This window comes from Bombyx mori, chromosome 16 (genome assembly GCF_030269925.1).
Source record: "Bombyx mori chromosome 16, ASM3026992v2".
Classification (NCBI taxonomy): Eukaryota; Metazoa; Arthropoda; class Insecta; order Lepidoptera; family Bombycidae; genus Bombyx; species Bombyx mori.
In genome coordinates this window covers 11,037,841-11,057,878 of record NC_085122.1, presented here as the reverse complement: position 1 = coordinate 11,057,878, position 20,038 = coordinate 11,037,841, and the positions used below count along the sequence as shown (strand labels likewise).

The following is a 20,038-nucleotide window of genomic DNA, read 5'->3' as shown; positions in this document are numbered from 1 at the left end:
CTCCTTTGTTTTGTATCAAAATGGCAGAATTTATTCAAAAAATAATTTGCACGTGTTGTTCAACAATGTGTTAAAAATTTTCACTGAAATGAGAATAGATCTCGAAAAGTTAGAAATTGTTAATTTCTGCCATTCTCGTTAACTAGCTGCGGCGATATGTGGTGTAAGTGTTCGATTAGTGATTTTTTCTTTCATTTTTATCACTAACCCACAAAATGACAAAACTAAATACATTATCGACAACAATATTGCGCATCATTATGCCCGTCCATAAGGCTCGTGAGTGGAAGAGAGAGCGAAATAATTGCTTCACCACTCCGATTTTTTATGATCCAAACTGCACGGACAAAATAATTCTACTATAGATGTGAACACGACTCTACTTCTATACAATTAACCATATAGACTTAAATACTTTCAGCACTCAGTTACATGTATTTAGTATAACTATGTACCTTAATTAACTGGCGGTAGGACCTCTTGTGAGTCCGCACGGGTAGGTACCACCGCCCCGCCTATTTCTGCCGTGAAGCAGTAATGCGTTTCGGTTTGAAGGGTGGGGCAGCCGTTGTAACTATACTGAGACCTTAGAACTTATATCTCAAGGTGTGTGGCGCATTTACGCTGTAGATGTCTATGGGCTCCAGTAACCACTTAACACCAGGTGGGCTGAGAGCTCGTCCACAAATCTAAGCAATAAAAATAAAAAAAAAATTATTACTGTCTTCGGTTATGTGTATATGTCGAAATTTTTAAAGCTACTTTTACGCTTTAATCCGTAAAATACACGAAACGTAATACATAATATTATACTCTTAATGAGAATAAAAACATGACTATTGGATCGTATTTATTTATTTCAGTAGTTGAATCATCTAAGATGGCATTGACATTTTTAACGACACGTGTCCTGGTCTCAGAAACAAACTATGTAGTATCCAAGTTTTTTTTTTTTTTTTTTTTTTATTTATTGCTTAGATGAATGGACGAGCTCACAGCCCACCTGATGTTAAGTGGTTACTGGAGCCCATAGACATCTACAACGTAAATGCGCCACCCATCTTGAGATATAAGTTCTAGGGTCTCAGTATAGTTACAACGGCTACCCCACCCTTCGAACCGAAACGCATTACTGCTTCACGGCGGAAATAGGCGGGGTGGTGGTACCTACCCGTGCGGATTCCCAAGAGGTCCTACCACCAGTGAAGTTCCTTTGCTTATAATTGATGAGAGAATGTTAAGTAGTTAACTCTTGTTTTCATGTTATTTTCAAATATACTTTTTTTTGTCGTACTGCTAACATTTAAATTTAGCCTATTTTTCCGCTGTTCGTAAAATTGCTGTAACATGTCATAGTTTGTTATAAGAGATTGCTGTACATGCCTGTAACCGGCTTACATACCAGTACTTAGTTATATACATGTTAATTTTAAGCTTGAATGTTTTGTGTGTATTGCTGTTGGTGTGTCTAAATAAATAAATAAATAAAGACGGATACTTTATAAATTTAATGGTAAATAGTTTTCCATTATGATAGCTAACAATTTAATACGGGCAATACAATTTAATAAAATAATAACAATTTAATAATTTTAAATTTTCGCCATTAAATTTGGTTTCAGAATCCCGATATATAAACGAGCATTTCTATTCATTCGTGAGATAAATCATTATTTTATCAGTCAACTACACTCTGTCCTGGCAGGCAAACGCGCTTGCCGCGATTGCCAAACACTTATAGTAAGTCCTCTTTGTTACTTTTCTTTCGATATCTTTATATTTTATTTATCTATTGAAGTTTATTGAGCTTTATGTAAAAAGTTTATAGTGCTGGGCTTAACAACTAATGACGTGCTTTTATTGATTATACTTATATATAACGGATAATACAAACGTAGCTTTCGTCATCTTTGTCCAAAACGTCCGTATAATTTGATAATGTGTACACGTGTCAAGAACACGACATAACGGTCACAGATAACACATTAACTTTGTCTTTATGGTTTTAATTCGTGCCATATTAAAGCCTGTTATTTATTTTATAAGTCATAATTAATTAGTGTGGAGGTATACGACAAAATGAAGATGTTCCACTGAGCGAGTGATATTGCTCGGTAGACCGACGGTTCAGATGTTATTGCTCGGAACTTGTATATATGCAAGCTTATCTTGAAAATGTCGTAACCAAGATTCAGGCATCTGTTAAATATCTTGTGCTATGTGATGGCTACGCATCATATTTATTTGAATAACTCTGCCTTCAGCTGGAGCGATGATTTGGGATGGGTGGCCATCAGAAATGGATAAAGACATCCAAAGACCCCGTAGCGTGAGTTGGAAAAGGCCCATGTTCACCAGTGTAAAGCTTATAGTCTTCTACTTCTTATAACTACGCCAAGAAAATGCATTGAAGAGTTAAGCTCGTGTTCAGTTTTATTAAATGGCCTCATGGCATCGATCTAACCCGACCCTATCTCTTCTCAAAGGTGTGGTAAAACGCGATTAATCCGCTGGAGAATGGCAGCTTCCTCTGAGTATTATACCACCAGCACATTGCGATCTCCCACCGAACTGGTAGAATGTATTGTGAGCACGAATGAGTACCAACCTCCCACCTCTTTATTCCATAAAGCCAACGTGTACTCCAGACTCGAACGCAGGGTAGCGAGTTCTTATTAACCCTTTTAGTGCTGAGCTTATAATCACATGTTATGCATACATTGCTCGAGATTTTTTGAAAAAAATGAAGAAAAGTCTCTTTTAAAAATTTTACTTAAGAAAAATTTCAAAATAAATCCATAATTCACAACAAAATAATTTAAAATGGTTATTTATTTAAAATTTCATAAAATTATTGATAACGTTATGCATGCGTGAGCTAAGACAAGTCCGCACAGGTCGATACATAATCCCTATAATGAAACTGCGCAAATAGTCGATATTCCGACGCTCCGTACTTTATACACTCTATCGACGGTTCGCGCTCAAAGGGTCAACGAAGTATGACTTAATCAGACAATCACGAACCACGATGTCATGCGAGCCTAATATTTCTACATATTTAAATGCAGTATTTGATGGGTGGCTCGTCATTTTGTTTGGCCTCAAATGACGTCACACGTGTTAAGTTTGCGCGACAATTTGGATCAACCCACTGAGTTTCTCGTCGGATCTTCTCAGTGGGTTGCGATTCCGACCCGGTAGTAGACTCAGTGAAGCAACGCTCTTAGTTGGGGCTAGTGTTAGCAATTCTCTCAGGTTGAGTCCTTGAGATCACCAACGATTAGCAAGGGGAAAAAAATAACAATTTGGATAATCATGAACTGGTCTATTCAGACTCATATTTCAAGAAGCTTAACACAAAATTCCCCGAAAGTTTCTCGAGTAACATAAAATTAATTGTTATCAGCCATTTTAATTGTTGCTCAATTTAAATCCAGTTACGCTGTGTTTAAATAATAACAGGAGAATTAGCGGTGTTTGCGAACGCATTATATCTTAGCGGAGGTTTATGGGTATTATTTGTGTTGAAAGATTTGTTTTATCTTGGGGTTTTTCATATCATTATAAATAATTAGTTTAGGTGTTATTTTCCTTAGAAAACCTGTTAAGCATTTTATTTATATGTATGTCGGTGCAGTGCCAGGGATGACTAAGCGTTAGTTTCCGTCATCACTCGTATTCGATTGAACTCAGTTTAGTCAATAAAACTTTTGAATAATAATGATTGAAACTCAACACACACAACTTTCACAATGACAGGGTAAACCGACAGTTTCGTTCCACATACCGACTGACTGACTGCCAGAGACTCACTGACTGAGACGGACGGACCGTCCGATACGGACTGAATTTACTGTCTGACACGGAATGCCACGATTCTGTCCACGTGCCGCCATTTTATACTGTGGCGTTACGGAGTCTACCCTACATTTTGTGATATTTATCAAAACAACATTTCATCATTTAAAATAATAGTCAAAACAACGTCTTAATGTTATTAAAAGTCGTTAACCACGACATGTACAATATATTGCGCGATATTAGTATATGTACCTTGGTGCTTAGTCTGAGTCTGTTGCCTGCAGCTTTTGACAATGCTTGATATAATTATTTCATGTACTTTATCCCAATAAAAAAGTCGGTACCGCTTGATTCAAAATAATTGTAACGTCTTCGCGGTGATTTTTAAATGTGACATTTGATACACAAAATCTTCGATACGATTACAAACGGGAGCCGAGCAACATGCAACCAAATACCTTTAATTCAAAACATAACCAAATTTAAAGACCGCGTGTGACAAATTCTTTTACACGAAAATGGAAACAATTCGAGGCCTAGTGTCTCTAGAACAGTGCACGCGTCCAAGAGCTCTGTTTGACAGTTCCATGTGCGTATGTACATATGTGGTGTAATTATTCGTTTGTTTAACCCTAGACGTGTATCGGGAACCTAGGATACCTTGCTGGGCAAAATCCGCATCTATCCCCGACTGGAGATCGATTGGTCTGTCCAGACCAAGCGTATGTGTCGGATACCATCGTTTCACAAACATTGTGCTATTTGTAGTATGGGTAATATTGTAAGATTACCGAGAGAATCGTGGACTTGGTTTTGGGAATTATGGATAAGAATAAAATCAGTGAGATGATTGAGTTAGAAAATACGATGAAGATATTGCCACTAACGCACGTTTGGAGTCTAGGACAATGGAGAGAGAGGCTTTGGTTCTCTATGTGTACTCCCATGAAGAGTGCTCTGGGGAACTGTTGCTATTTCTTCAAATTATCTTTTTGCCTTTGTTGGCAGACGAGCTAATGGCTGACTTGGTTGTAGGTCGTTTATGGCCATTAGCTAATGGAGGGGCGGACCCCCTGCTCATCGCTGTAAATTATGAAAATCGTTATAATCAATAGAAAATATAATACCCATAATATGGAATACATTTTTGAGTTAGATATTATGTACAAATTTAATTATATGTTTAAAATAAATGCTGGAATGAGGAAATGAAAACTAAAAAAATTACAGAAATTTTAGAAGCTGGTGGTGGTACTGGTGGTAGGACCTCTAGAGAGTCCGCGCGGGTAGGTACCACCACCCCGCTTATTTCTGCCGTGAAGTAGTAATGCGTTTCGGTTTGAAAGGTGGGGCAGCCGCTGTAACTATACTTGAGACCTTAGCACTTATGTCTCAAAGTGGGTGGTGCATTTACGTTGTAGATGTCTATGGGCTCCAGTAACCACTTAACACCAGGTGGACTGTGAGTTTGTCCACCCACCTAAGCAATAAAATAAAAATAAAATGAGTACGAATAAGCTACTTTTACCTAGGCCTAAGGCCTAAAGCCAAAAAAATTCTTAACTACCATTGCTATCAAATATGCTTCTAGCCTACTGAGTTCCTCACCGGATCTTCTCAGTGGGTCGTGTTTCCGATCCGGCGGTAGATTCTGCGAAGCACTGCTCTTGCTGGGGCCAGTGTTAGCAACACTTCCGGTCTGAGCCCCGAGAGCTCACCTACACTTTAGGCTGAAACTGAAATAGCCTCTCAAGGCTATCAGCATAGGTAGGAAAAAAAGATGCTTCGTAACTAACGAATGTGATTTACAGCTGTTAAAAGCGTTACACCATAATAAAAGGTTCTAGGAGTCAAATGTTTTTCCTGCTAAAACTGATCACGTGACATTTATTAATGACGTCATTATTGAATTGACGTCACAAAACTAAGCTATATCCGGCTTAAAACATTATTATAACAAACCATTCAAGGGGATTTTAAGCATTTAGATTCACCAAATGCAATCCTCAAGATCTGATCCTATTAATACAACAGCACGGACTCTTCTATCTTGTTTATCGCAGTAATTAGGTGTTCCACGAGATAGATTGGATGCTTTTTATTTGTGCTTCTCTTTTTTTATAAGTCCGGTATTTTATTTACTTACATTAGTTTGAAATGATGACGTCATCGCTTTTTACTTAATCTCTAGGAACTTCCATGTTATTATGTAACTTAGTATTATTTAATTACTGCAGCCGACAGAGATTATATCTTGACTGTGGCCTTGATCTTGAAACATGAAGTCAAAAACGGAATTAAATTATCATAATGCATTATATTATTATCTTGTCTACGTCAATTATTAAAAAAGCAACAATGTTAATTTGATTATAGATAAATTTCTTTTAAAATTATTTTTTCTTGTTACAGAAATGTCACACACTGTTTTAAGAGGGAAGCCAAACGCTTCTCAACTGTATCTAGATGAAGTGTTAAATGAAATATTAACGGCCAAAGGTGTCGTTCCAGATGCAAAAGAGCGGGATAGATTGATATTAGCAGAAATTGCTTTTCACTGTCTAAAGAAACGACCAAACGCCACAAACATGGTAAGTAAATACCAAAAACACGTGTGGCACTCGGAGACTGCCGCGGTAAAGCTATTGCATAGCATTTTTTATCAACTTATGCAATTATTACTTTATTTTTTACTGGTGGTTCCTACCACCAGTAAAGGTCCTCCTCTTGTGAGTCCGCGCAGGTGGGTATCACCCTGCCTATTTCTGCCGTGAAGCAGAAATGCGTTTCGGTTTGAAGGGTGGGGCAGCCGTTGTAACTATACTTGAGACCTTAGAACTTATATCTCAAGGTGGGTGGCGCATTTACGTTGTGGATGTCTATGGGCTCCAGTAACCACTTAACACCAGGTGGGCTGTGAGCTCTTCCGATCGAAATCGACAATAATAATTTAATATTAAAACAACAATAAAATAAGACCACGTTATATTTATAAACATTAACAAAAGCAAAACATTAACTGTCCCCTTCACACTCATAACCTAGACCGCGCGAGGGAGAGATGGGCAGACTTTTCATGATGCGTATGCGGCAGTGCGACGTCACGCCGCGCTCAAGGCCAGCGATAGCTCAAGGAGCTATGCAATAGCTTAAAAATAAAATTGTTTAACATGTTAGATATGAAGATGTGATACCTATGATTTGCGTTAAGTACTTTACACCAGGTGAAGCATAAGCTGGCATCCATAATTGTTATGTGTATATATAAAAATGACTTGCTGTTCGTTAGTCTCGCTAAAACTCGAGAACGGCTGGACCGATTTGGCTAATTTTGGTCTTGAATTATTTGTGGAAGTCCAGAGAAGGTTTAAAAGGTACCTAAATATAAAAATGCTCGGAATCAAATAAAAATAACAATTTTGTTTTCTCTTTGACGTGTCCCCCGTCGGACGGATTCCTTTTGTTTGTTTTAAGTTTATTTTACACAAAAGTTTAGGTCGTTCATTTATCGACTGAGGCACTTCGAAATCTGCCGGGTTAGCTAGTGTGCAATAAAAATTAGACCTTATGGCTTTTGTAATGTGGTTCATATTATTATAGTCTTTCGAAACGATTGAAAGATTAACTCAGTCTCCCTGAACTAAGTGATTTTGTATAAGGTTTTTATGAGCCAAAGCTAATAGATAAATACTATGAGAATACCGCTCCCCAATATAAAACATAAGACCTTAATTTTTATCGAACAAAGATTGTTAATCCCCGAAAATCATACGCGTGCTTACGACTATCTAGGGACCTAAATAGGCTACTAATAACCTAAATTGTGCTACCCACTCTTGAATTGTAATATGCTTTACCACCATAGTTTTGGGCGCTTAAGAGCAAACAACCTTTTCTCCTCTACTTTACACTATTGTTCCAGATAAACGGATCGACTGGAGAAAGTTTCACAAATGAGCAAATTCTGAAACGCGCTGTATCTATTGCACGTTCTATAATGGCCAGAGGGGCCGCAGGGAACAACATTATGGTGGTGATGAGAAACCATCAAAATTTATTTTCTATCTATTGGTCACTACTACTTAGTGGTGCTTTACCTTTCATGATGGATCCCAGCACTACTGTTTGTGAGTAGACGAATTAGAAATCTCCAAGTACTACATTTTTTATTGATGAATTTGCTATGCCACTGTCTATGGCATATTGTTTCCTCTATGGCAGTCCAATGAACTGCTATTTTTATATAACTAGTTAAATGTAATCAGCGCGTGTGATATTAAAATTTGGATGGTAAAATTTGGTGGTAAATCTTGGTACTAGATACTTATCATCATACAATGCTCGTTAAGTTTTATCTCCTCAATCGCTGACAAAAATCTAAAACTATCTATGGTCGATATCAAATCTAACTTAACACAAAATTCAGCGATATTTAGTTAAGTAGTCATCTGTTTATTAAATTTGGAAGATGTTGAAAAGTTCACTATTATATTGTGATTATACTTCCTAGTGCTCTCATTTTAATATTGTGAACTGAATTTTTAGAGTAAGCAGAAATTTCAGATATAACGTGTATGTTTATTTGAAGATATGGCCTTTACATAAGCTGTTTAAGACTTCGAATCCGTGCTTTAAAGTCCTTGTCACCTTGGAACGTCAATGGCTTCGGTTAATGCCACGTAAAAACCTCATCTGATCTAAGCTAAGCCTAAGCCTGCTAAGCTACAGTACGTTAACAATTGAAACACAAAGTCGAAGGTAGTTTGGATTTATTTTTATTTTTCAGATGAACTCGGTTATTTTCTTCAATTACTCGAACCAAGTATAGTGTTTTGTGACCGAGAATATTACAACGACATAAAAAAATCTTTAGATGACTTGCCTGATCTTAAAACAGAGGTTTACATTTGCAACGAAGACGACCTTCTAGAGGATTTTATAAATGGGCATAGTAACGACATCGACAGTTTTAGGTAGGCTATTAAAAATAAAGGTTTAAAGAAAGGTGAAAGTTGCTAAATTTATTCATAAATTATAAAAGAGGTCAAGAGATAAAACGACTTACTTATGTACGGAAAATAATGGTAATTGTCAATTTGTATGCGAAGTATTTTGTGAATTAGCTTCAAATTAAACTACTACTGAATTGTAATGTGAAATTTGAAAACTAAATAAAAGGAACAATAATCTTGAGTGAATTGGATTGATTTATCTGGATTTGTCAAGTTTGTTTGTTGTTTCTATCATTATTGAAATTTCCTAGAGCTTCTAGAAACACCAAAATAGGGTGCATTTGAAGTTTTTCAAGTCCGAAATCTGTAGTTTTTTTCATAGCTAATCACCATAGCTTCGTATAGAACGGCCTGCATGGACATATTATTTATATACATTTATAGAGGTCTCGGTTTGCGAATTCATAAATCTGCGTAATCGTTTTAAAAGGGTTTTTATTATTTTCTCCATAATTCCAGCTATTTATTTTACGATATACCACGTTCATTATAATTTACCAAGCCATGCTTATTTTGTAGGATTCCCGAAGGGAATCCAGAGGATACAATATTATTACTACCCACAAGTGGATCCACTGGACTACCTAAAGCCGTACTCTTAACAAATAGGGGAATAGTTGCTCATCTACCTACGTCTTGGTAAGATTTTTAACATGACCAAAAGTTCTACAGAAAGTTCATTATATGCGGAAATATTGATAACACATTCGTAAAATATTGACCATACTGTTTGCATAAGGCTACAAGATAAAAAAAATCAAATGACGTGTGGTCAATAGTTTGCTGTATAAGGTTTTATAGCTAGTCAAAGTTATGTCAGTGTCTGTAAGCACGGGTATTTTACAACTATTGAATTTTTTACACGTATAGAAACAGATATCTTGAATATCTGATTTGAATTCATCTGAACCTACGGCTGAATACTCTATTCAGTATTCGTGTGAAAAAGACACAGGAATTATTAACTCTTTAACTTGGATACTTGACTTCGAACATAGCCTACTTTAGTTGTAATCATATCAATACTGTACTATATTGCTGGAGTGTAAGCTAATGTAAGCTGGAGAGTAAGAGTGTAAGCACCAGTAGGTCCTATTTACATTTTTAAAATATTTTATAGATCTTCTGCGTTCAGATCTGAAGAGTATGAAGCCTGATACATTCACAATGACATGTAAACACCACGTCTCGGCGAGTTTCGAGCATTCAATTAATATCAGTTGCCAGATCTTTTGTTGTTTTTTGAAACATTTTTTATTTTTATTTTTACAACCTTAAGGACGTATCACACGAAGTTTCCTACGCCAACTGATCTGGTGATGGTATTGACGACAGCGCAATGGATGACGTTTACCATGAAAATCACGACATGCGCCGTTTACCACATACCAATTCTAGTAACTCCCAAGAAAAGAACAGTCGAACATGTCATTGAGATAATCGAGAACTTCCGGGTAGGTGACAATGGTTGTTGTACTGTATTAATATTAAACACGTCTTTACGGATCCATCAGATCCAATAACCCTTGCAATAGAGTCCTTCAGCTCTAACACTAGGAGTAGGCTTAGGAACTCGGCAAAGAGTTCGACGTGTAATCTAACCTGAACATCAGTTCCGCTGAGTTCGTGGTCGGTTCAGAGGGTCGCGATTCCGATCCGGTAGTAGATTAATTCGCGAAGCAGCTGCTCTTGAGTTGTTAGGTCTCCTTTTAAGGCACTCGAGTAGCCGATAAGAAATCTAACTCCTCCTGACTAAGCCCGTGCTCGCCCACTTGTCCCGCTGAAGTTGGAAAGGCCTCCGGGCCACCAGTAATCGTTCAATCATAAAAGGTATGTGGCGTCGTTCAACAATATTAATAATGTCAGTGGCAGAATCAAACCACGACCTATCACTGGGGTCTCATTTTTGTATTGCTCTATATGAAGACTAAGCTGTGTTAAGTACTAAGTTTCTCCCATAGTATATTGGTTGTTCTACGAGTACTTATCAAATCAGAAATCTACGTCCCTTATGACAGCAACAGCCGAGACTGTGATATCTAATAGGGCAAGACCATTATGCGTTGTATCTTTGGAGGTAGCGGTAAAATTTATTTTACGATTCATTCATCCCCGGAGTCACTCTGGCACACCCTCGTAAATGAGTGTTACATCAGTGTTTATATATTAATTAGATGACGAAGCTGTTGAAATTAAATTAAATGTTTTGATTCAATTATATGTTATTTATTTCTTGATATTGAATTCATTGTTTAAATTTTTCAAATGAGCTCACTCGCCATCTTGTAGCGTATAAAAAGTGGTTATTTGATTCATTGTTTCAATTTTTCGAACGAGCTTACGGCCCACCTTTTATTAAATGTTTACCGAAGCCCATTGACATTGTAAATATCACGCGCTAAAATTTGGATTGATTTATTATTGCTTCGCGGCCGAAATAGACCGGATAGTGGAACCTATCCGAGCGTGCTCAGAAGATGCTCGACTACGAGTAATTAATTACGCAAATTATAAATTTTGCGAGTTTGATTTTTATTATATGATGTTATTCACTCATCGTGGAAGTCAATCTTGAACTACATATTGGTATAGATAAATTGGCACTTGCCTGCTGAATTTGAACATCAGCACAGTAACTGTAGTATCGTTCTATACAAATGCATTAGATATTTTATCTTTTAGACCGCGATGACTTTTTAATTGAGACTTCGATTTCAAAACCTATAGAATCTGGTAACCGTTTCACATACGCTAGGCCGTGGCTATACTTCAATACAGCCAATAAAATAAGTTTTTTTTTTTTTTTAATATTATTGCATTCAGTTCGTTCCGAAATTCGAAAGCTCCATTTAAATTTTCTAGCCGACTTGGACGTTTTTCAATCCAGCTTTTGCGAAAGGCTTACTGGCGGTCGTCAGGCGCGAACAGATAGGATCTTTGGAGACCATAATACTCCTCGGATCTCTTGTCACTCCTGATTTAGTTAAGGAATTCAAGGTGCGTAGTAAAAAAAGTATGCATATAATGTCATCACCCAATCATCCCATCATCATTTTACTGATGGTAGGCAAAGTTATTTTTATTTTGTTATGCTATGTTTTCATTTTTTTTTACTTTACATCTATAAAACTTTTTTTAACGAAGTGTTCATAATTATTTCTGGGATGAAGTTACCTAAGTATATTTCTTATTAAAGATGATGTCATAAAATGTTAGGGTAATAGACAAGACATAATCGCCATTGCCATAATCGCCACGGGTGCCATAATACGTGCCATAATGTTGACCATTTTTTAGACAATCTATTTGTGGCCTTTTACGACAGTTTATTTATTTATTGCTAAGATGGGTCGACGAGCTCACAGCCCACCTGGTGTTAAGTGGTTACTGGAATCTATGGGTTCCATCTACAACGTAAACGCGCCACCCACCTTGGTGAGGCGCACCACCAATAAAAGTGATTGCTCTGGTAGCAACAGGTGCGGGATTACAAAAAGCCCAATATCCACTGCTCTCTAATTGAAAATGTTGTTACGCGCTGGGGCTCGGGATAAATAAAATTCCACCAAAGTACAACTAAAAACTGTATTCAACACTTAGAACACTTTAAAACTCTCAATCCGCTTCTTCCGCTTCGCTTCAGGTGATCCGTTCGCTCTTTCTCTTCGAGTAGTTCCGGTTACTAGCTGACTGCGTGCCGTCTCTGCAACTCTTTATAGTCGAGACGAAATCCCTAGAATCATCGAGAATATTCTACACATTTCGAGTATTGTGCTTCCTCTATCTGACAATAGATGGCGTTATACTTTTCGAGCGTTCTAGGTGCTACTAGATCCTTCGATATTCGTTCGACAAATCGGCGATAGATGGCGTTACTCTTACCGGTATAACAATATGTTTTCTAGGAGAAACTACACCCAGATACACATTTATGTAATGGATATGGGACCACCGAGACACAAGGATTCATCGCTGTGACCGACAGAGACGCGGAGGCTAGCTCGAATGGATGGGTGTATAATATTTTACATTACAAGGTAACAATGAATTGTTGAGCTTTAAGTACTCGTGATAAATCAGTATCAAGTTCCCTCAATCACGAAATCGGAACACACGGAGTCAACATTTGTTTTTAAACATCACAAACAAGTCTAATCAGAACTATAAAGAGTTTGATTGCCGTTGTCGAAAATCTTCTGCTTTGTTTTAAGACCGGTTTTCGTGTTTGCTTCTCTGCAGAAATAGTTAATATTGATTTATTTGGTATAGATATGCAAGAAACATCCTGCCATTAGTTTAAATGAAGCTAGATAAGTGTGCTTAGTGCGAGTTTTTTAACGTTCTCGATAGCGTAAAAGTTAACTCAACTTTGTATGGAGTTGGAACCTTTGCCTATGTTTATCGCTAGGGGCGTTGTTCCAACTGCATACAATGAGTTAACTTTTACGCTACCGAGAATGTTAAAAAACTCGCACTAAACACACAGAAGACACTGGAAACAAGATTCAGAATATCAAATCATCTAGACTTTAATTTCTTGTCTAGACATTTATAATGCTTTTGGTAAGTGGATGAGATCATGGTTCTGTTAGTGTTGAATTGTTACCAGATGCCCTAGTTATCACAACGTGTTTATTGCACTGCACTGAGACGTAAGATTAAAATCTCTAAATTCCCATCTTACCATTGAAACTTTACACTAGCTAATATATTTTTGGAAAAGTTATCTATTGTATTATTTGCAGTTGATCGATGATAATGGCGCTGAAGTGGGTCCAGGGAGTAATGGTGAACTTTACGTTAAAGGCGAATGTGTCGTTAAGGTATTAAAACTTATTTATCAAGTCCACGGTGAAGGAATACTATCGTGTATAAAAATCAAACACACAAATAATTTGCGTAATTACTGGTGGTAGGACCTCTTGTGAGTCCGCATGGGTAGATACCACCATCCTGCTTATTTCTGCCGTGAATCAGTAATGCGTTTCGGTTTAAAGGGTGGGGCAGCCGTTGTAACTATACTGAGACCTTAGAACTTATATCTCTGGATATATATTACTATTACTTATATCTCTGAATTGGGTAAACAATGCCGATGCTCTACTGTACAGGAACGCATTGTTTTATGGTAAAATAGGCAGGATAGTGGAATTCCCCCGTGCAGGCTAGTAACACACCCTTTAACCTGTACTTAAGATCGGAACTTGAGGTTAGGAAGTAGGAAGCTAGGCACACTAGAGTAGGCATGGATGGTAGAAAATTAATATGTTGTTATAAGTAGGAATGCCGTGTTAATACACATATATTTCTTATAGCTGGATATGAAAAGACTACTTAGGGTAGATCTTAGACCGAGAAGGTGTCTTTTCTTGGAAAACTGACAGTTAAAATATTGTACAGTCGTTAGATGTAGGCACATTTATACGATTTTATTCCATTTGTCCATCTTTAGGTCGAAGCATTTTTGGATCTAAATAATGATTTTGGTAACTCTTTTCCAGGGCTATTACAAAAATAAAGAAGCCTACAGCGAATCCTTTGTGGACGGTTGGTACAAAACGGGAGACTGGTTCCATTTGGATGAGAACGAACGCCTTCACTTTTTGGAGAGGAGGAAATTCAATTTCAAATTCCGGGGGTGTCACGTATGTATATTTATATACATAATATACTAGCTATAATATATGAGTCGACTATTATCAAAGCCGGCAATCTGACTTTTGGATAATTATTGGTAAATCAGAAAAACTAATTATTGTCTTTGTATTCCATTGGCAGTCACAAAACTCTTCGGAACGACATCTTAGATAAATAACAGGTTAACTATTAACCTTTATTTAATGCAGGTTTTGAACCGTATTCTTTGAAGGAGACGATTATATTCAAATCAATCTGTATTGACATATCAATAACATTTTTTTGTCCAAATGCACAGATTGCCACCTTTGATAATAGACGACTCATATAACATTATTATTTATATATATCATTATTATTTCTCACCCCACAAAGATTCACATCATTAATGCCCTCGCAACTGGTGTAGGAGTCTAACACTTGCCAGTAAAAAAATAGATAATATAGAAAATATAGAAAATAGATATAATATAGAAAATAGATGTCCAATACGTATGGGCACTGTGGACCTCAAAGGGTTAACGTCAAACCCGCATTTCTACCACAATGCACACCTTAGTGATTTTTTGTTACACTATTCGTCTTCTCGTATTAAAACTGTATAATCTCAAAACTTACAAATTTTACAGGAGAGTGTTTTAAAGGTAATATATTTAATATTAATCATATTTGCAACATTTTATTTTTATTTTTTACCAGTTATACATTATCTGTCTTAGTATAATAAGATAAAATTATGTTTTTTTTTTATTGCTTAGATGGGTGGACGAGCTCACAGCCCACTTGGTGTTAAGTGGTTACTGGAGCCCATAGACATCCACAACGTAAATGGGCCACCCACCTTGAGATATAAGTTCTAAGGTCTCAGTATAGTTACAACGGCTGCCCCGCCCTTCAAACCGAAACGCATTACTGCTTCACGGCAGAAATAGGCAGGGTTGGTGGTACCTACCCGCGCGGACTCATAAGAGGTCCTACCACCAGTAACAATGTATTAATTTTGTTAATAGTAGTCTAAATATAGGTGAACTAAAAAAAACTAAAACTAAAAAACTACGCCCTTTTGACAGTATTTATGAGAAAAATACTGGTGATACCAAATGTTTACGCATATTAATTCAATTTCGAATATTTTTTGTAAATTGTACACTTTTAATGCGGAAAGGCGAATTTTCTTCCTTCATAGTTGAAGTACATAAATCATTGTTATATACTTAGCATACACTGCTCTCGGGTGTTCATGATTGATAGCATATACTATAAGTATATAGTAATTAGCACAAGTTCTGGGCTGAAGGTTCTGTTTTTATATCACGTAAACATTCAAACAACACGACGAATACGTTTGTTGAATTTTGTTCGAATGCTTAACATCTACATACCTAAATCAATTTCATTGGTCAGTATTGAAATTTTTAAAACCATTGAACTTTCCTACAGGTGTCTCCGGAAGAAGTTGAAGGCGTCATCGGTAAATTACCAGGAGTACACGAGAGCGTGGTGGTGGCAACTGAAATCGGACCCGCTGCAGCTGTAGTCCTCTTACCAGAATACGACCTTACTAGAGAAGATATTAATAAGGCTGTAGACTGTAAGTACAAGATTATTGTTCATTTCTCCAGTAAGTTATTTCTGAGTTTTCGTTTTTTTTTGTTTTTTTTATTTATTGCTTAGAAGGTTGGACGAGCTTACAGCCCACCTGCTGTTGAGTGGTTACTGGACACCATAGACATTTACAACGTAAATGCGCCACCCACCTTGAGATATAAGCTGTAAGGTCTCAGTATAGTTACAACGGCTACCCCGCCCTTCAAACCGAAACGCATCACGGCAGAAATAGGCAGGGTGGTGGTACCTACCCATGCGGACTCACAAGAGGTTCTATTGAGACCTCAACGTTTGTGGCGTCCATATCCATATCCCGTAGGCCGTGAGCTTAAAGGACCGGATTTGTCGCTCCTTAGCGTTGAGGCGTCAATTCTTGGCGGGGACGAGTTCTGGAAGGCTATGCTCGACTTCTGCGAGTCAGGTAAAGCTACTACCCAGAAATCCGTTTATCCGCCGCTACTGAGCAGGGGGTCGGGAATGGTGTCCCATCCGTGACCTAGCCCCCTAAGAGCTTCGGGCTCCGCCTGCTAGGCGGCTAGGTATCCAGGTGTGCGGTGGCGTGCCCAGCACGCTTGCCCGTGATAGGAAGCCGGTAGGCCGCGTTCCCCCCACCGCTTCGGGAGAAGGTGAAGCGCGGCGCCATCAAGGCGGGCTTCCGGCCCGTCGACCGGGGACCTGTGGTCGTGTCGCTGGCGGCCGCCGGTCCGGCAACTGTGTGACGGCGGGACGGATGTAATATGTAATATGCTCTGCGTCAACCATGTCTTGCCGTCTCAATAGCCCCGACTGGGCTCCGGCCCGGTCCGAGGTAGGACGCCGGCTGTGAGGGCTGTGAGTGGCAGGAGTTTTTGGCGAGGTTCAACTCCCACATACCCCACCCGCCGGGCGGGTGAGGATCCGGTGATTTTCTCCACACTCCACAAAAAAGGCCGCGAGGTTGAGGAGCGCACTTCACTACATAATATAAAACAAAGTCGCTTTCTCTGTCTCTATATCCCTATGTATGCTTAAATCTTTAAAACTACGCAACATATTATATACGATTTTTTTTAATAGATAGAGTGATTGAAGAGGAAGGTTTATATGTATAATAACATCCATTAAATAGTGGAGAAATACTGTTATTTTTGAGGTTTCTAATGTGATGTCGTAAATAATCAATAATAAAATTTCTTGTTTCCGAAGCGAAGCGAGGGTGGGTCGCTTGTTTAATATAATTAAAATAAAACACATTAAAAGCCGTGTTGGTTCGTAGAATTTCTTCAAAGAGCCTATAGCTATAATTTATTTATTTCTAGGGTAATCAAGCTGTCAAAATCAGACGATAAACTTTTATTAGTAATACTATTTAACTAAATTAAAATTAATCCTAGTACAATTTTTTTTCTGTCGCCACAACACAAAAACTTCGTTAGTTAGATTGTACACAAATATTACAGTAAGCAAATACATTTTACGTAATCTTTGTGTACATTATTAATGGGGTTAAGAAATGGCAAATTGTGACGGCTTCCGTATTCCTTAATTTCGTTTGCGACGCCATGTGGCACGATGTTTCGCAGAGTGAGAGCAATCATTTATGTTGGAGTGAGTCACAGATTTTATAAGGTCGGTCCATCGTGTTGGAGATCGTCTGTGAGATCTTTTGCCCTCAACTTTCCCTTGCACGAACAACCGTTCGATGGAGTCCTTATTACTACTACAAAATACGTACTACTGTGGCAAACTGGTGTAGTGGTAAGTGACATGGTCACTACACAAGGTCGCGGGTTCGAATCCCGCCAAGGAAAAATATTTGTATGATAAATATCTTCCCTTGGCGGGAAGTCCCTGTCTTTTCCAGGCTTATGGATGTATATTAAATATATGTATGTGTATAATAAAACTCTTACATTTATATCCGTTATCTGGTACCTGTAACACAAGTTCTTTACGAACTTATCACGGGACCAGTTAACGTGGCGTGATTGTTAGTAAATATTTATTATTATTTATTTATTTATTATTATTATTATCTTCTGTACATAATTTTTGTTTACAGCAACACTAAGCGATCACAAGAGATTGCACGGAGGCATTGCGTTCGTGGACTCATTGCCGCATACGCACTCAGGAAAACTAAAGAGAATGGAATGCAAGAAGCTCATAGAAGAACTCTTAAAGGATGGAAAATGTTTTTGATTGATTTCGACAAATGAGTAATAAAGTACTGGATCCAAAATCACACGGAGAGTAGCAATAGTAACGAAATAGTACTAAGTAAACAATCCAATATGAGATCTTTGGTTTTAATTTCTTTTCTTTTAACCCAATTAGTTGATAGCCCAGCTTAAAATGTTATAACAATTGGACTTTAAACGTATAAGTCTAATAGGGAAGTGGTTTTAAAATGCTCACTCTGGTAAGCCACCGGGTAGAATGCAAATATCTTGGAGTGGAAATACAACAGCTTGCGGGGCAAGAACATCGTTGCAGACACGCGACGTCCAGAATCTTCGATGTATCCAATTAATAATTCATGAGAGACACTCTGGCTTCCAGAGATTTTAGGGAGACTATGATTCTGAAATAGTTGTAGACTTTAAAGGAATTTATTGACTACTTTCATCACAAATCATTAAAAACTTAGTGCGTTTAAAGTAAAAGAAATCAGTAATAACAGTAATCAGAGAATAAAACGAAATGCTATTATTGTTGTTATAAAATTAAAATGTTCACACTAAAAACCTTGTTTTAAAGAAACATTTGATCGATTTTACGGCTCACTAGTGGAACTAGTAGGTGAGTTCACGGGGCTCAAACCTGACGACGTTGCTAACACGAACCATAGTAAGAACCGTGCTTCGCAGAATCTACCACCGGATCGGAAACGCGACCCACTGAAAAGATCCGGCAAGAAACTCAGTGAGCCGTATCTTTGGGTTAATTTACTCGTCGAGCCCTTCGTCGCAAACGACGGGTTCGACGAGAACGATGACCGGTGCTTGAGGTACCTAAAAGCACCGTTAGTGGATCGGGAGGATCCGAAATGACGTGTTTTGGGCGACGTCGACTGATTTCCATTCTGTCCGCAGGATCGGGAATGATTAAGTATCAATTGGATCTTTCCTCATATTCCTTAGGATAATTCTAGAACGGAGACTGCGCCTCAGCAAAACTCTAGATTCTTTCGATTTAAATGAATAGAGAGAGGGATGGTGTTACTAAACGCATGTGAAACTTGGCTCTCAGCTCGGTAATTTCGGTATAGCCAGTTAGCTTTATGACACACACCTTGGGTCTGGACTCACCAATCGATTCCCGGTCGGAGATGGATACAAAACTTGCCCAGCAGGGATCCTGACTCTCGGATGTACGACTAAGGTTAAACAAATGAATAATTGCACATACACACCTGGGACTGCCACACGGAGCTCCTGGACTCATGCACTGTTCTAGAATCACTAGGCCTCGAATTGTTTCCATTTTCGTTTAAATAGAATTTGTCATCTGCGGTCGTTAAGTTCGGTTGCGTTTTGAATTAAAGCTACTTGGTTGCATATTCCTCGGCTCGTGTTTATAATCCGTCTGTGTGCATATGATGTTGTTTCGCTATGTCATTTGATAAAACAAAACGTGGAGAGCAAATGGCATGTCAAATGTCACGTATGAAATTTACCGCGAAAACAGTCCACTAAATATACATTTAGTTTTAAAACGAACTAAAAAAGATTTACTAGCGAACCGGAGTAAAAATCAAACATTTTTTTTTACTCTGGTTGTAGCGGCTGTGGTTATTAATCAGATGATATTGGACAAAAACTTCAATTGCGCTAACAATATTTTTTTTAATAAGTTTGTATGTTTGCAAGTTCTGAACTACAAAATTCGTACCGTCGCTTTATCTACCCGCTGTGTGAAATACTTTTGTTATTTCCCCCAAAAATGATTATGCTAGTCTGGGTAGCACCCTAAATTATTGTTTCTATCTTTCTGTC

At 37.9% G+C, this 20,038-nt stretch overlaps 1 protein-coding gene and 1 long non-coding RNA gene across 2 annotated transcripts; one reads left to right on the top strand and one right to left on the bottom strand.

Moving 5' to 3' along the window:
• Positions 1-950: 950 nt before the first annotated feature.
• Positions 951-18,338, top strand: LOC101741615 (luciferin 4-monooxygenase). Its single transcript, XM_004922745.5, has 13 exons — positions 951-1,513; positions 1,623-1,740; positions 6,217-6,395; positions 7,727-7,931; positions 8,591-8,777; positions 9,336-9,455; positions 10,096-10,270; positions 11,679-11,813; positions 12,722-12,853; positions 13,562-13,639; positions 14,318-14,461; positions 15,894-16,044; positions 18,103-18,338. The coding sequence occupies exons 3-13, from the start codon at positions 6,219-6,221 to the stop codon at positions 18,240-18,242; spliced, it is 1,644 nt and encodes a 547-aa protein (XP_004922802.2). The 5' UTR covers positions 951-1,513; positions 1,623-1,740; positions 6,217-6,218; the 3' UTR covers positions 18,243-18,338.
• On the bottom strand, positions 17,822-19,829 carry LOC110386512 (uncharacterized). Its single transcript, XR_002431679.3, has 2 exons — positions 19,456-19,829; positions 17,822-18,624 (listed from the first exon to the last, which is right to left on the bottom strand). It is a non-coding gene; the product is annotated as an uncharacterized LOC110386512 (long non-coding RNA).
• Positions 19,830-20,038: the final 209 nt, after the last annotated feature.

Bases quoted from the DNA above. Each gene is read 5' to 3' on its own strand.
- LOC101741615 (XM_004922745.5), top strand. From the start codon at position 6,219: ATGTCACACACTGTTTTAAGAGGGAAGCCAAACGCTTCTCAACTGTAT. The intron at 8,778-9,335 runs GTAGGCTATTAA...CTTATTTTGTAG, and splicing joins AACGACATCGACAGTTTTAG to GATTCCCGAAGGGAATCCAG. The intron at 14,462-15,893 runs GTATGTATATTT...ACTTTCCTACAG, and splicing joins TCAAATTCCGGGGGTGTCAC to GTGTCTCCGGAAGAAGTTGA.